Source organism: Rhinopithecus bieti, unplaced genomic scaffold (assembly GCF_001698545.2).
Source record: "Rhinopithecus bieti isolate Rb0 unplaced genomic scaffold, ASM169854v2 scaffold_42565, whole genome shotgun sequence".
NCBI classification, from domain to species: Eukaryota; Metazoa; Chordata; class Mammalia; order Primates; family Cercopithecidae; genus Rhinopithecus; species Rhinopithecus bieti.
The window spans coordinates 772,541-788,454 of record NW_016818029.1 but is presented as its reverse complement, the minus strand read 5'-3'; the positions used below and the strand labels follow the sequence as shown (position 1 = coordinate 788,454).

The 15,914-nt window shown below is 39.8% G+C and overlaps 1 protein-coding gene across 1 annotated transcript in view; it reads right to left on the bottom strand.

Annotated features, from left to right (window-relative positions):
• Nucleotides 1–249: 249 nt before the first annotated feature.
• The window catches only part of LOC108518280 (ceruloplasmin-like), a 49,912-nt gene continuing 34,247 nt past the window's right edge, over nucleotides 250–15,914 (bottom strand). Inside the window, 3 exon segments of the mRNA XM_017856539.1 lie at nucleotides 250–326; nucleotides 5,090–5,252; nucleotides 14,331–14,470. Coding sequence (XP_017712028.1) covers nucleotides 250–326; nucleotides 5,090–5,252; nucleotides 14,331–14,470 — 380 coding nt within the window.

Sequence of the window (15,914 nt, the reverse complement as noted above, 5' to 3'; positions counted from 1 at the left end):
GCATGTGATTTATCAAAAGTGAAATAGAACCACAATAATATAATTATAAGTTTTAAAAAGATTAAAAAACAACCCTTTTTAAAGGAATAACTTAATTCACTACTTTGACTACACAGAAATTGATTGCATGACTTTCTTGAAATGCTCTCCTCTCATAACACCCCTGGCCCATTTTCTCTTGCTTTGACCCCATGTGAGGGTTATATACACTGCATAGCTCTTAACACTGATTTGTGTCCGGGTCTTAATTTACAAAAGGTGACTGAATGACAATTCTGAGAGGCCAATGCCATTGAGAGAAAAGCTTACTGCTACTCGTGGCTCCCCTGGAAGCAGAAGACACAGCACACTATAGAGGGTCATGTGGGAAAGCGCCGGAGCAGCTCCAGGCCGGGCTCCCCAGTCTGTCTGCACTCTAGAAGGAGTTTGCCTGGGTTGATGTCGTCACATGGTAGATTCCAAACCTTCATTTTGTCAGTTTACTTAAAGGTGACTGGGTTTAAAGGGGCTGATTGATTGTGAATACCTTGGAGAATAAATCATTATTCATTAATAAAGTTAAATAATTCATGTAAAATTAAAGTATAATAAAGCATAATAGCCATAATTTATATCATTTAAATTATTGTGTTTTTTTTTTCAATTTAGGGGCATTCTGTCCTTGTTTATAGATTCACTCAGAAAATTGTATTATGGAACACAGTTTCCTTCCCAAGTATAGAGTTTGAGCAAAAGGGTAGGTATTCTTTTTTAGAAATTAATTTTGTAATTAATTTTGTAAATTAATTTTAATTTGTATTTTAAGTTCTGGAGTACATGTGCAGGATGTGCAGGTTTGTTACATAGGTAAATGTGTGTCATGGTGGTTTGCTGCACCTTTCAATCCATCATCTAGGTATTAAGCCCATATGCATTAGCTATTTTTCCCAATGCTCACCCTCCCCTCACCCCAACCCCGACAGGCCCCAGTGTGTGATGTTCCCCTCCCTGTGCCCATGTGTTCTCATTGTTCAGCTCCCACTTATAAGTGAGAGCATGCAGTGTTTGTTTTTCTACTCCTGCGTTAGTTTGCTGAGGATAATGGCTTCCAGGTCCATCCGTGTCCCTGCAGAGGACATGATCTCGTTCACAAAAGGGAAGATACTCTTAAAGCATGTTTCTTTCCTTTTTTCTTTGACATTTTAAAAATTAACATGATTTCTGTCTAAATACTGGGTACTCATTATTAGAATAAGAGCACCTTCCAACAGCTGTGCAGGTGACACATTCCACTGACACATTCTTAGTCTTTGATTCTCTTCTGTTAAGAATTCATACAGATTACTACCCTTCCATTCAACTCCATTTACTAAATCATACTTCGTCCACCTGATAAGTCAAAGTTTGGAACTGTGTTCTTAAATGAATGAATGAATGAGTTAATTAAACATTATTCTTGGTGAAATTTGGGCAATATCTTTTGCAGTTTCTTAAAGAATGTTCTGGTTTTATCAGCACCTTTGAAAGTCTCAGACTTGAATGTTTCTATGGAGGGAGTTAATTGCATCCATATTTCATAAGTTCTTAATAGTTTTAATATCAAATAATGAGGTATTACTGCTAATTTTGTCTGATTTTATAATAGCATTATTACTATATTACGTTTTTTTTTTTTTTTTTTTTGAGACAGAGTCTCGCTCTGTTGCCAGGCTGGAGTGCAGTGGTGTGATGTCAGGTCACTGCAACCTCTGCCTCCTGGGCTCAAGTGATTCTCCTACCTCAGCCTCCCCAGTAGCTGGGACTACAGTCATGCGCCACCATGCCTGGCTAATTTTTGTATTTTTAGTAGAGACAGGATTTCACCATGTTGGCCAGGATAATCTCCATCTCTTTACCTCATGATCCACCTGCCTCGGCCTCCCAAAGTGCTGGGGTTACAGGCGTGAGTCAGCACACCCAGCCACTATATTACTTTTTTAAAGTTCTTTTATGCTGGAGATACATAGTGGAGTATTTTGGAGTGAAATGATATAATATCAGGAATTTGCTTGATTACACTCCAGGTTTTCATGTACTGCCTACACAGCTAAGAAGCTAGAAAGTAAAAACATGAACTCTTTTGTTTAACCAAGCTCTGATTTCAAGTATTCTTACTTATTGTCTAAAGTAAAGGCTGTTAGCCAACCCACAAGACATTTCTAACCCAGTCTCCCTTGGTTCCTTTCATGATAGAGGCTACAAAATTCTTTTCCAGTCTCCTCTGCAGTTAGGAGTAGCCAGCTAATAATGGTTTTGACCAATAAGACAAAGGCAGAAATTGGCTGGTGTCTCCTCAGATGTGACTGATGCTCCCCCTTTTTCCATCTTCTCTGCCTTCAATGTGGATGTAATCTCTGGAGCTGCAACAACCATTTTGCAACTGTGAGGCAACAATTATGAGGAAAAGGCCAAGGGAATTAAAGACACTGGCCCTCATATCATCAAATTGCTAAACCAGGCTGGGTGCAGTGGCTCATGCCTGTAATCCCAGCACTTTGGGAGGCCGAGGCGAGTGGATCACTTGAGGCCAGGAGTTTAAGACCAGCCTGGCCAACAAGGTGAAACCCTGTCTCTACTAAAAATACAAAAATTAGCCAGGTGTGGTGGTGCATGCCTGTAATCCCAGCTACTGGGGAGACTGAGGCAGGAGAATTGCTTGAACCAGGGAGGTGGAGGTTACAACGAGGCAATATCATGCCACTGCACTCCAGCTTGGGCAACAGAGTGAGATTCTGTCTTAAAAAATTGCTAAACCAATCCTAGCAGCCACTTATCTCCAAACTTTTTTATTATGTAAGACAAACAGCACTGATAATTATCTCTTAGCTGGGTTTTCTGTTGCTTATAGAACACATCCTAACTGGTTAGTACTGCCAGATATGAGCTCAGAACTTGAGTCTCCCCACCCCACCCCCTTTTTTTTTGTTCTGGAAAACTGAAAATTATATTTTCTGTAATCTATCATCTTCCAATCCTAAGGCACAATATAATATATAGATTTACATTTCAAAGATTGATTTAAATGCTTACACATGCTATGAGAATTTAATTTTTTAAAGGTTTACAAATGTTGCAGTCTAGGGTAAAGTCTTGGGTTGCATACGTTTGGTACATTTTATAACTGAGCAAGACTTTGCTCTTGCTCTCTTTGTCTCTCCTACCTACCCCCATTGCATTGGTTAAAACCTTATTACATCACTCACAAGACAATACAGACACCACTTCAGGGTCAATTTATGAAAACAAGAAGCAGCTCTCACACAAAACTTACTAAGAAAACTTTTATTTCAAACTACTTTTCCTGGCACATTGTCATGAAAGTCTTTAGCTGGTTCCTCCCAGACTCCTTTGTCCCTGGAGTTTTCCTACTTTGGCAGTTTTACCTTGGTTTGTAAGCTTGTCAATATTCATATCATATCAAATATTTATGCTGTAGAAAAGGAAGTTTCAAAAATAGATAATATTATATAATAGCATGCAGTTCTAAGTTAAAATACTAAACCAAAATGATTACATACATTTAACGAATAAATACAAAATATATATTAGTCTTAGGAACATCCTTCAAATGATTACCATCACTTTTTTTTTTTTTTTTTGATTACCATCACTTTTGCCACAAAAAGTTTACTTACTAAGTTAATAGCAACATCAATATCACCCTTCTGTGGGAACAGATGACCTATAAATCCAATCAAACTTGACTTCATATTCTTTGAAATGCAAAATCTACTTTCCCAAAGAAAGAGTGTTAGCAATGGGGGATTTATTTCATGGACAGCACACCAAAGTCTCTTTTACTAAGAATGTGCATGAACACTGATAGGAATAAAGGTAATGATTATCAGAATTGTATCAATAATGATATTATTGACATTAATAGGATGTTGTAGATAAAAATTATATTGGTGGCTAATCAGTTTTTGGTTTTGTTGACAAATGTAGTCCTGATATTGAGAGAAGATTCTGAGAAACTGTTCATGCAGACTCTCCTTTCTCTGTTTCAGAGGCTCTGCTCCATCAGCCCTGCAAAGAGCCCCACAGAGAAAATATTCACATAACTTGAGAGCTGCATGGTATATTTTAAATAGTGTATGATATATATGTTCAATAGTTTTCCTAATTTTGAAAGTAACTTAAACTTTACAGAAACCTTGGAAGAAACAGATTATTAGTGAGATATATTATTTCTTAATATATATCTTATTATTTTCTTAATAAATCTCACTAATAATTTCACTACCTAGAGAGAGTCATCAGTAATATCTCACTAAATTTCTATTCAGTCCTCATGTATATATTTCAGATACTATTTTGTAGATTGCTTTTTTTGCCACCCAATATGGTATTATAAGCATTTACTGATTAAAATTTTTAAGACATAATTTTTAAAGTTGGATATTTTAGATGATATGTTGCAATTTTTACACACATTACGTATATCATTTGCTTGTTTTCAGTTTTCCATTAGCATAAAATAATGTGGTGATACATATTTTTCTTCATTGTTGATAATTTTCTGAGATCAAATGCCAGGTGGAAATACTGAGTCAAAATATGGGGATCATGATTTAGGTTCCTGCAAGATCTGCAGAACCAATTTACTCATCCACCAAAGTATATGCAATGCACCCTATCTCACTGCACTGTTATTGATGCTATCATTAAAAATAGATAAATATTTGCCAAAATATACTCAAAAGGTATTTTATTGTTGCTTAAATGTGATTTTGAAGTGATTTGATTATTGGCAAGTTTGGATATTTTATAGGTTCAAAAGATATTCGTTTTGATCTTCTATGAATTGTCTGTTTATACCTTGTATGTATATCTTATGTGAATCTGGAAATTACATTTAACTCTAGAGTATCTTTTATCAGATCATGAAAAGTTATCTGAGTTTTACAAAGAAAATAAAACTAGAGTATCTTGGTCATCTCCAAATAGTAATCTTTGAATGAATGAGTGGCACATCACATTATGTGACTGTACAATGCATTTATAATATCCTTATAGAAATACTGCATTTGTTTACATATCACTTCTAATTAATTTAGCCAATGGATCTTACCTTTTTTTTCAAGTACAGTGTAAGTGCTTTCCATTCCACCACCAATGTGCTCAAAAACATGGCAATGAAATAACCAGGTTCCAGCATCTCTTGGATACATTTTTACAGTTCGATAGACCCCAGGAGGAAGGTCATAAACGTCAGATCGATACACTCCCCAATCCTTCACAAGGAGATTAAACACCATTACATGGCTTCTAAAAGATGTCACTTTACCACTTGCTATAATTCCCAAATTCTGATATATCTAATTAGGTGACAATTAGAAAGCATTAGGTGCTGGGCTGGGCACGGTGGCTTATGTCTGTAATCCATCACTTGGGAAGCTGGGGCAGCAGGGGAGGATGATTTGAGCTCAGGAGTTCAAGACCAGCCTGAGCAACATAGCAAGCTCCTCATCTCTAAAAAAATATATATTTTAAAAATTAGCCAGGCGGTGGTGCGTGCCCATAGTCCCAGCTACCTGGGAAGCTGAGGTGGAAGGATTGCTTGAGCCCAGTTCAAGGCTGCAGTAAACTATGATCATGCCACTGCACTCCAGTATTCCAGCCTGGGTCACAGAGCAAGATGCCAGCTGAAAAGGAAAAAGAAAGGGAAGGGGAAGGGAAGGGAGTGGAGGGCAAGAGAAGGGAGTGGAAGCCAAGAGAAGGGAGGGGAGGGGAGGAGAGGGGAGGGAGAAAAAAAGGGAAGAGAAAAGGGAAAGCAAAGGAAAGGAAGGGAAGGGAAGGGAAGGGAAGGGAAGGGAAGGGAAGAGAAGGGAAGGGAAGGGAAAGGAAGGGAAGGGAAGGAAAGAGAAGGATTAAGCTATTAAAGCTATTTTGTTCTCTTCTCTGAGTACACTTAAGGCTTTGGAGAAGTAAGTCCCAGAACATTCCAGTGTTAGGTAGAACGCAAAGAAAATGTTTCACTCTACAAGGGTACCTGCAATTAGTACTGGTGTTAGAAACTTGCCAATGTCTCACACCACTGAGCACTCTAGATTTCAGAGAACTTCTAGTCTCAAATCCCAAAGGTTCTAACTGACATATTTCTAACTCAAGATGTTATGTAGATGTGACACAACATGTTGATGTGAAGGATTGTCATTTCTTGAGATGCAGCTAATCAGAAAAACTCATTGTTACAGGAAAGAGAAGGGGAAAGGGAGGAGAAGGGAAGAGGAGCTCCCTTGGCATCTGCAACCAAGTCTGCCTTCTGGAGATTGGAGCTGAGGGCTGAGGGCTGAGGGATGAGGGCACTTTTTAGCTAATTTCTCTCCTAAGCATAGAACCCAATGTTTAGGAAACTATCTCTATAGGCGGCTTAGAGTTTTAGAGATGAAGTCCTAGGCCCTAGTCCAGATGGATTGGAAGAGACTAAAAGGAAGGTGAATTGCTCTACAAAATAAAATGGGAAGTATCTGGAGGATGGTGGTACGGGTGGGTTGGGGAACTGCAGCTCAAGAATTCTGAATAATTTGAGGAGAGAAGGGATGCCAGAGAGTCTAGAGAGGAAAAATGTGATAAAAACAAGTCCTGAGGGTGAGCGTGAAAGGCAAATGAGCTAGAGGCTCTCAGTGATGCTGGTGAAAGGGTAATTGGGGGTGGGGCATCTAATGTCAAATGGTAAGTGCTTTCATTATGTAGCACTGAAAAAAAAACTTCATTTATCCCCACTCTTTCACTAAAAGTCTGTGACTCACGATGACGTTGATTTTGTGGTTGCTTAAGAGTACCAAAGGAAATGGGATGTGCTCCATGTTTGGAATTGCACACAGATATGAAAAAATACCAGCCACAGGAGTTGAGAGGCAAGGGAGATGAGCAGAACCAGGAAGTTAGAGTTGGAGTGAATAGAAGACATTTAAGCTCTCAAGACTCCCTGCAGATATCAGAAGGCAGACAGGAGGAAGACTGAGCTGTTTCTTACTGGATGCAGAGTTGGAGCTCAAGCCATGGTTACTTAGGAACGTTAATTTTGCAACTAAAGTGAAAATAATACAGATGACTTAGGATACACTTTTTGGATATCAGAAAAATGTAGAGAACAGTATGAAAAAAAAAATTTAACTACAAATTGACAATGTCCAAAGCTCCAGTAAATGGGGAAAATATTCCTAGAGCCCTGGCACCCAAGAAGACTGTAGCTTTAGGGAACAAGCTGTGACTGGCTGGCTTGTCCCAGAACTCGGTTAGTAACCACAAAGGGCTGCTTCACTGCCCTGGGAGTTTCAGGGATTAGAGCCCAGTGTCTGCATAGATGCTGGTGTGATAGCATTCTGCCTCAAGGTGGGAGGCTAGATATATCCTGCAATGGGTTTAGAGTGAGTGGTTAAAGTTGAGAGCCAGTGATACTAGGCTCTGTGGTATAAATAGGATTATACTTAAGGGAGGTAGTTTTGTGAAGCACTAAAGAGTTCAGACTCTAGAGTGAGAGCCAGGGTTTACATCCAACTTCTATCACTTCCTGCTTGTAGGAAAGTTCCTTATTTTGTTAATGCTTCATATAATTTCCCTGCAATTGTCCCTGAAAAACAATTCTGATTTCCTTTCAGCTCCATGCAACACTTAGCACGGTTCTAGGCATGTTAGAGGCATTTGCTGGACTGAACTATTATATTTGACAAAATCAGATAATCTGTAAAACATGATGACCAGATTTTAAATATCTCTTTTGGCCCAATTTTTTTTTTTTTTTTTTTTTGACAGCATCTCACTCTATTGCCCAGGCTAGAGTGCAGCAGCATGATCTTGGCTCACTGCAACCTCCACCTCCTGGGTTCAAGTGATTCTCCTGCCTCAGCCTCCCAAGTAGCTGGGACTACAGGCACCTGCCACCATGCCCGACTAATTTTTTGTATTTTTAGTAGAATGGGGTTTCACCGTGTTAGCCAGGATGGTCTCGATATCCTGACCTTGTGATCTGCCCACCTTGGCCTCCCAAAGTGCTGGGATTACAGGCGTGAGCCACCACACCCGGCCCTCTTTTGGCCCAATTTTAAAAGTCTTTAATATAAACACTTATGAAATGAGTAATCCTAATATGTAGGCTTTTGCTTTAAAAAAACTGGGGAGTGTAGATGAAAGTGTAGTGAGTTCATGGTGATTAGATTTGGGTAATAGGGGTTTGTTACATTATTCTGTTTATTATATAAAATTCTCCATAATAAAGAGTTTTATGCCAAAATAAATTTAAGAGGAATAAATTTGTTCATTAAATGGTGGGAAATAAAGCAGCACACCAATAAGGCTTTGTGCAAACCAAGAGGTGCTTGCTTATCTAATTTATTTGTACAATAGACACTGCATTAAAGAAGCTATTAACATGATACATAGGGAATTCAGGAAAGCTTTATCTGAAACTTTTATCTGTGTGGAAAATGTGAACTGTACTAATGCCTAGTGGTTGGATTAAATGTCTAAGGTGTGAAACACAGAGAATATAATTGATCCTAAATTATACATTAATGTTTATATAAGGAATTAGGATGAAGAAATAAAAAGCTCTTTAAGTAAACATTAATGAATGATACGAACTTGGAAACTGAAAGAGGAAGGATAAAATTTAAAATAATTATCATAAAGAAATGATGAGTCAAAAGTGGCCATGATAACAATTGTAAAGAAGTATGGGGGAGGGGCCAAGATGGCCGATTAGAAGCAGCTGTGGTCTGCAGCACTCGTGGAGAGGAATGAAAGAAGCAAGTGAATTCAGCAACTTCAACTGAAATTTTCAGGTTCTTGCATTGGGACTGACTAGGCAAACCACTCGGATCCATGGAGAATGAAGAAAAGCAGGGTGTGGCGATAGCCCTTTGGCTCCATGGCATGTGGGAGTGGCATGGAGCCAAAGGAACTCCCAACCCCAGCTAAAGAAAGTGGTAAGTGGTTGTGTGACACCACCCAGGAAACCATGCTTCTCCCATGGATCTTTGCAACCTGAGGATTAGGAGATCCCCTCATGAGCCCATGCCACCAGGGCCTTGGCCCCATACACAAAACTGTATGGACTCAGCAGAGCAGCCGTGGAGTCACACACAGAGACCCAGAAGTTTTATATACTCCGGCCCCAGGAATCCTGGCAAGTCGGGAGATCCATCCATACATTCCCCTAGAAAGGGGGCTGAATCCAAGGAGCCAAGCAGCATTGTTCTGCAAGCCCCAATTCCATGGCACCTCACAAGTTAAGACCCACTGGCTTGGAATTCCAGGCAGCCAATGGCAACAGGTTGGAAATTGCCTGGGACAGCACAGAATTCCTAGGGGGAAGGACAACCACCATCTCTGTGGTTCAGTCAACTCAGCTGTTTCAGCCTGCCAACTCTGGAAAGCCCAGGCAATCCGGATGAGGAGGGGTCTCCTACAACATAGCACAGTCACTGTGCCAGATCATGCATGGCCAAACTACTTCTTTAAGTGGAACCCTGATCCATTCCTCCTACTGGGCGAGGCCTCCCTGCAGGGGTTTCAGCAACTGGTTTCAGCCAGGGTTATACAGACAGAACTCTGACCTCTCCCTGAGAAAGAACTCCCAGGGAAATGGGCAGCTGCCATCTCTGCAGTTCAGTTGACTCAGCCATTCCACCCTGCTGGCTCTGAAGAGTCCAGGAAGGGTCCCCAGCAATGCAGCACTCCTGCCCTACCAAAAAGCAGCCAGACTGCTGCTTTAAGCAAGTCCCTGAACCTGTTCCTCATGACTGGGCAAGACCTCCCAACAGCGGTCTCCAGACACCTCCTACAAGAGCATTCGGGCCAGCAACATGTTAGTACCCCTCTGGGATGGAGCTTCCAGAGGAAGTATCAGGCTGCCATCTTTGCTGTTTTGCAGTCTTCACTGTTGATACCTCCAGGTACAGGAAAAATCAAGACAACTAGGGTCTGGAGCAGACTCCTGGCAAACCACAGCAGCCCTATGGAAAAGTGGCCTGACTGTTAAAAATAAACAAAGAGAACAAAGAGAAAACAACAACGACACGAGATCCCTTAAAAGCCTCATTCGAGGGTCAGCAACCTCAAAGATCAAAGGTAAATAAGCCCACAAAGATGAGAAAAAAATCAACGTGAAGATGCTGAACACTCAAAAAGCCAGAGTGCCTCTTCTACTCCAAATGACCACAACACCTCTCCAAAGAGGGCACAGAACTGGACTGAGGCTGAGTTGGCTGAATTGACAAAAGTAGGCTTCAGAAGGTGGGTAATAACAAACTTCACTGAGCTAAAGGTCCATCTTGTAACCCAATGCAAAGAAACTAAGAATCATGATAAAACAATACTGGAGCTGATAAACAGAATAGCCAGTTTAGAGAGGAACATAACTGACCTGATGGAGCTGAAAAACAACACGAGAACTTCACAATGCAATCACAAGTAACAATAGTACAATAGACCAAATGGAGGAAAGAATCTCAGAGCTTGAAGAGTATCTTTCTGAAATAAGACAGGCAGACAAGAAGAGAGAAAAAAGAATAAAAAGGAATGAATAAAACTTTTGAGAAATATGGGATTATATAAAAAGACTGAACCTATGACTGATTGGGGTACCTGAAAGAGATGGGGAGAATGGAACCAAATTGGAAAACATTCTTCACGCTATCATACAGAACTTCCCCAACCTAGTAAGACAGGCCAAGTTTCAAATTCTGGAAATACAGAGAACCCCAGTAAGATACTCCATGAGAAGATCAACCCAACACACAAAATCATCAAATTCTCCAAGATTGAAATGAAAGAAAAAATGTTAAGGGCAGCCAGAGAGAAAGGCCAGGACACCTACAAAGGGAAGCCCATCAGACTAACAGTGGACTTCTCAGTGGAAACCCTATAAGCCAGAAGAGATAGGGGGCCAATATTCAACATTCTTAAAGAAAAGAATTTCCAACCCAGAATTTCATATCTGGCCAAACTAAGCTTCTTCGTAAGTGAAGGAAAAATAAGATTCTTTTCAGACAAGCAAATACAGAAGGAACTTGTCACCACCACCCTGCTTTGCAAGAGCTCCAGAAGGAAGCATTAAATATGGAAAGACAAAACCATTACCAGCCACTATAAAACCACAGTGAAGTACAGAGACCAGTGACACTATGAAGCAACCATATAGTGGTTTATGAAACAGCCACATAAACAAGTCTGCAAAATAACCAGCTAGCATTATGATGACAGGATCAAATTCACACACTAATCTTAAATGTAAATGGGCTGAATGGCCCAGTTAAGAGACACAGACTAGCAAGCTGGATAAAAAACCAAGACCCATCTGTATGCTGTCTTCAAGAGACCCATCTCACATGCAGTGACACCCATAGGCTTGAAATAAAAGGATGGAGGAAAATTTAGCAAGCAAATGGAAAACAGAAAAAGCAATCCTAGTTTCTGACAAAACAGACTTTAAACCAACAAAAATAAAACAAGACAAAGAAGGGGATTACATAATGGTAAAAGGTTCAATTCAACAAGAAGCACTAACTATCCTAAATATATGTGTGCCCAATACAGAGCACCCAGATTCATCATGCAAGTTCTCAGAGACCTACAAAAAGACTTAGACTTCCACACAATAATAGTGGAAGACTTTAACACCCCCTCCTAACAATATTAGACAGACCATCAAGACAGAAACTTAACAAAGATATTCAGAACCTGAACTCAGCTCTGGATCAAGCAGACCTGACAGATATCTACAGAACTCTCCACACAAAAAGAAAAGAATATACATTCTTCTCATCACCACATGGTACTTAACTCTAAAACTGATCACATAATCAGAAGTAAAACACTCCTTAGCAAATGCAAAAATAATTAAAACCACAACAGTCACTCAGACCACAGCATTATCAAATTAGAGATCCATTTTAAGAAATTCATTCCAAACCAGTCGGGCATGGTGGCTCATGCCTGTAATCCCAGCCCTTTGGGAGGCGAAGGTGGGCAGATCATGAGGTCAGGAGATTGAGACCATCCTGGCTAACACAGTGAAACCCCGTCTCTACTAAAAATACAAAAAAATTAGACAGGCGTAGTGGCAGGCACCTGTAGTCCCAGCTATTCAGGAGGCTGAGGCAGGAGAATGGCATGAACCTGAGAGGCAGAGCTTTCAGTGAGCCGAGATCATGCCACTGCACTCCAGCCTGGGCGACAGAGCGAGACTTCATCTCAAAAAAAAAAAAAGTACCAGACTCTTGTAAGTTCATTCTCTCCTGGATCAGGAAAAAGACCTGGAAAGGGAAGAGGATTCTCTGCAGAATGCAGATTTTCCCCATAACAGTTAGATTTGCAGGGCTGTTTCAAAAAATGTCAAAGAAATATATTTTGGGGTAAAATACTTTGATTTCCTAATTTAGGGCCTGCTAACGGTCATGTTGGTATCTTATTACTACAAAGAGTCTGTTCTTTCAGTCTTAAGGTCTTCATTTTAATGTTAATGCTGGTCAGCTAAGAATGAATTCCAAAGGGTGGAGAGTATAATGAGGCATATCCAACCCTCACTTCCCATCATGGCCTGAATTAGTTCTTCAGGTTAACTTAGGAATGCACTTGGTCTAGAGGATACTTAGAATTTCATTCAATTTTTCAATTGTTTGGAGGGCTTAGAATTTTATTTTTGGTTTACAGTGAGGATTGGTCACCAGAAAGACCAGGGCAGGATTAGAGGATTGGGACATTCAGCCGCATCCCCTAACCTCTGGGGAGGGAAGAGAGGCTGAAGGTTAAGTTAATCACCAATGGGCAATCATCTAATCAATCATGCCTATGTAATGAAGCCTCCATAAAAACCCAAATGGACAGAGAGGCTCCAGATAGCCAAACATGTGGTTCCTGGAGGGTAGCTTGCCTGGAGAGGGGATAGAAGTTCCATGTGCTCCTCCCATACCCTACCCTAGCATCTCTTCACCTGGTATTCATTAATACACTTTCTAATATCCTTTTTGATAAACCAGTAAATGCAAGCAAGTATTTCCCATCATTCTGTAAGTCATTCTAGGGAATTAACTGAATTCAAGGATGGGTCATAGGAATCCCAATTTATAGCCTGCTGCACAGAAGCATATGAAAACAACCTGGAGCTTATGATTGGCATTGGAAGTGGGGGCAGCCTTGTAGAACCTGTGGGATCTGATGCTGTATCCAGGTAGATAGTGTCAAAATTGAATTGGAGGACACCTAGCTGGTGTCCAATGCAGAACTGATTGATTGGTTGCAGAGGGAGAGAAATCTCCACACACTTATTTGTGACCAGAGATCAAAGAAGTCTTCTGTGTAACTGATTTTGAGTGAGAGAGAACAGGAAAATCACTTTGATATGGTTTTTATTCCTATATTCTCAGAATCACCTTAATCAAGTTCTTAAACTTAGCCTCAGCAATATGAGGACCTATTGCCATCATGTACCTCTTGATGCGATGCATGGGGAGCATACAACATCACCTTTGTGGTGTTCTTGGCAAATTTGTTAAACATGGATCCAATCATGAGGAAACTATCAGGCCAATGCAGAATATGGAACATTCTACAAAACAACTGGCCTGGACCCTTCAAAAATGAAATGTTATGAGGGAGGAATTTTCTTAAAAGGCAAGGGGATCTCTTCAGATTTTAGGAACGGTATGGCAATGGCAACCAAATGCTATGTATGCATCTTGATCAGGTCCTAGATTTTAAAAGCAAACAAACAAAAAAACAGCTATACGGAACATTTTTAGGACAACTTGGGATATTTGAATGGATTGTACATTAGACTATATTATTGAATTAATGTTAATTTGGGGGTGTGATCATTTTATTGTAGTTGGGGTGGAGACTGTCCTTATTCTTAGGGATGATTCAGTATTTAGGGGTAAAGAGTCATAAGGTTTGCAACGTACTTTGAATTGCATTCAGAAAAAAACATAGAAGAGAAAGCTAATGTGGCAAAATGCATATGAGCATTCAGAGTATTTTTCTTTATGTTACTGAGGGCATAAAAAAAATTTTTAAGTTGGGATAGAAAGTGAAAAACTAGAAATGACTATAAAAGTCTTATTTATCTATTAACTAACTAGATTAGAGTGAGAGTCTCTTTCTTTGGTCGTCATTTCATTCTTTGGTCAGCATTTATCAAGTGTCCATGGGATATAAAGAGCTAAATTATAATTATTTTCTTGTACCTGATATAGATGATATGGATCAAATTTCTGACTTGGTCATTTTCTTTCCAGCCCTGTTATCCATACTACCCCATAACTGGTTTACAAGGCCTCACAGTATATGGACCCGTTAAAGGCTCTTACCTTGTATTCATAGCTATGGCCATGCAAGTGAACTGTGTGCACGTCAGCTTCATTTCCCATGCCAATCAGATACCAATTGACTACATCCCCAACGTGAAATGTTAGACCTTGGTTATTTCCAAACAGTCTTCCATTAATTGCTGTGAGTGGCAGGGAAAGGCACAGTTTATTATATTCAACAAGGATTTAAAATAATGTGGGCTTTTAAAAAATAACCACTTAAGAAAGCATAATCATCCTTATAGAAAATATCATGGATGTTTTCAGAAGCAATGGGGATCTTAAACCCAGCCTGAGGAAGCTGTTAAATGTGACCAAGACATCCATTCATGGATGTGTCTAATTCTAAGGAGTTTATTTTGCCCAAGGAATTGAGGCACTGACTTTGTGTTAACACAATCGGGTTGAATTTGACTATTTCACAGCTAAGCATACTTATGTTGGTGAATTGTGTATTTAAAATTATCACAAGAGACTTAGAATATCAGGAATGGCCAAGCATGGTGGCTCATGCTTTTAATCTTAGCACTTTGGGAGGCTGAGGCAAGAGGATCACTTGAGTTCAGGAGTTCAAGAACAGCCTGGGCAACATAGTGAGACCCTGTCTCCATAAAAGACAAAGAAAAATATTAAGAGCATGCATTCTTATTTAACTGCCCTAAGTCAAACCTCTGTGATCTGCCACTTGTATGTCTGGAATGGCCATTTGTGAGGTCTGGGCCCCCTCTTATCCTCTATAGGTGTGGTCTCCAAAGGGTAATGTAAATAAAATATGAAGATTATATATACACACATACACACACACGCACACACATACACACACACACTCATATATACACACACATACACACATATCCTCTTTTTACTTTGCTATTTTGTGTGCATCTTTAAAATGTATAAAATGCATTGGTACAGTGGTGCAAGTATATAATCTATAACTAATATATCTATGGAGGCTAAACTCTAATGCTTTCAGCTGATGGAGGGATGTAATAGAAGAAACTAGAAGACACTGCTCTAGACTAGTGCTTCTCACACTTTAATGTGAATATGGTCTGGGGATTTTGTTAAAATTCAGATTCTGACTTAGGTCTGTGAAGCCTGAAATTCTGTATTTCTAGCAAGCTCCCAAATGATGCTCATGCTGCTGGTCCTTGGGCCATATACTTGGAGTACAAGTGCCCAGACGAGTGCCAGAGTTATTCCTAAAATCTATCCCCACCAATCCCTAGCTCAGTATACTTGGTGCTTTAGTACAGTGGTTCTCTACAGGAAGTGATTTTGTTCCGCAGGAGACATTTGGCAATGCCTAGAAATATTTTTGGTTGTCATAACTTGTAGGGAGATGCTACTGACATCTAGTAGGTGGAGGATATAGATGCTGATAAACATCTACAATGCACTGGATAACTCCATACAACAAAGAGTTATTTAACCTAAAAGGTCAGGAAGTTAAGAAACTCTGGTTTAGATTAAGTCTAAATTCTTAACAAGGTGTTTGAGGTCTTCCACAATTCTGTTGGCTCTTTCTTCCCAAGCGCTATGTGACTTAGATCACATTCTTCCATCTACCCAGAATGTCAT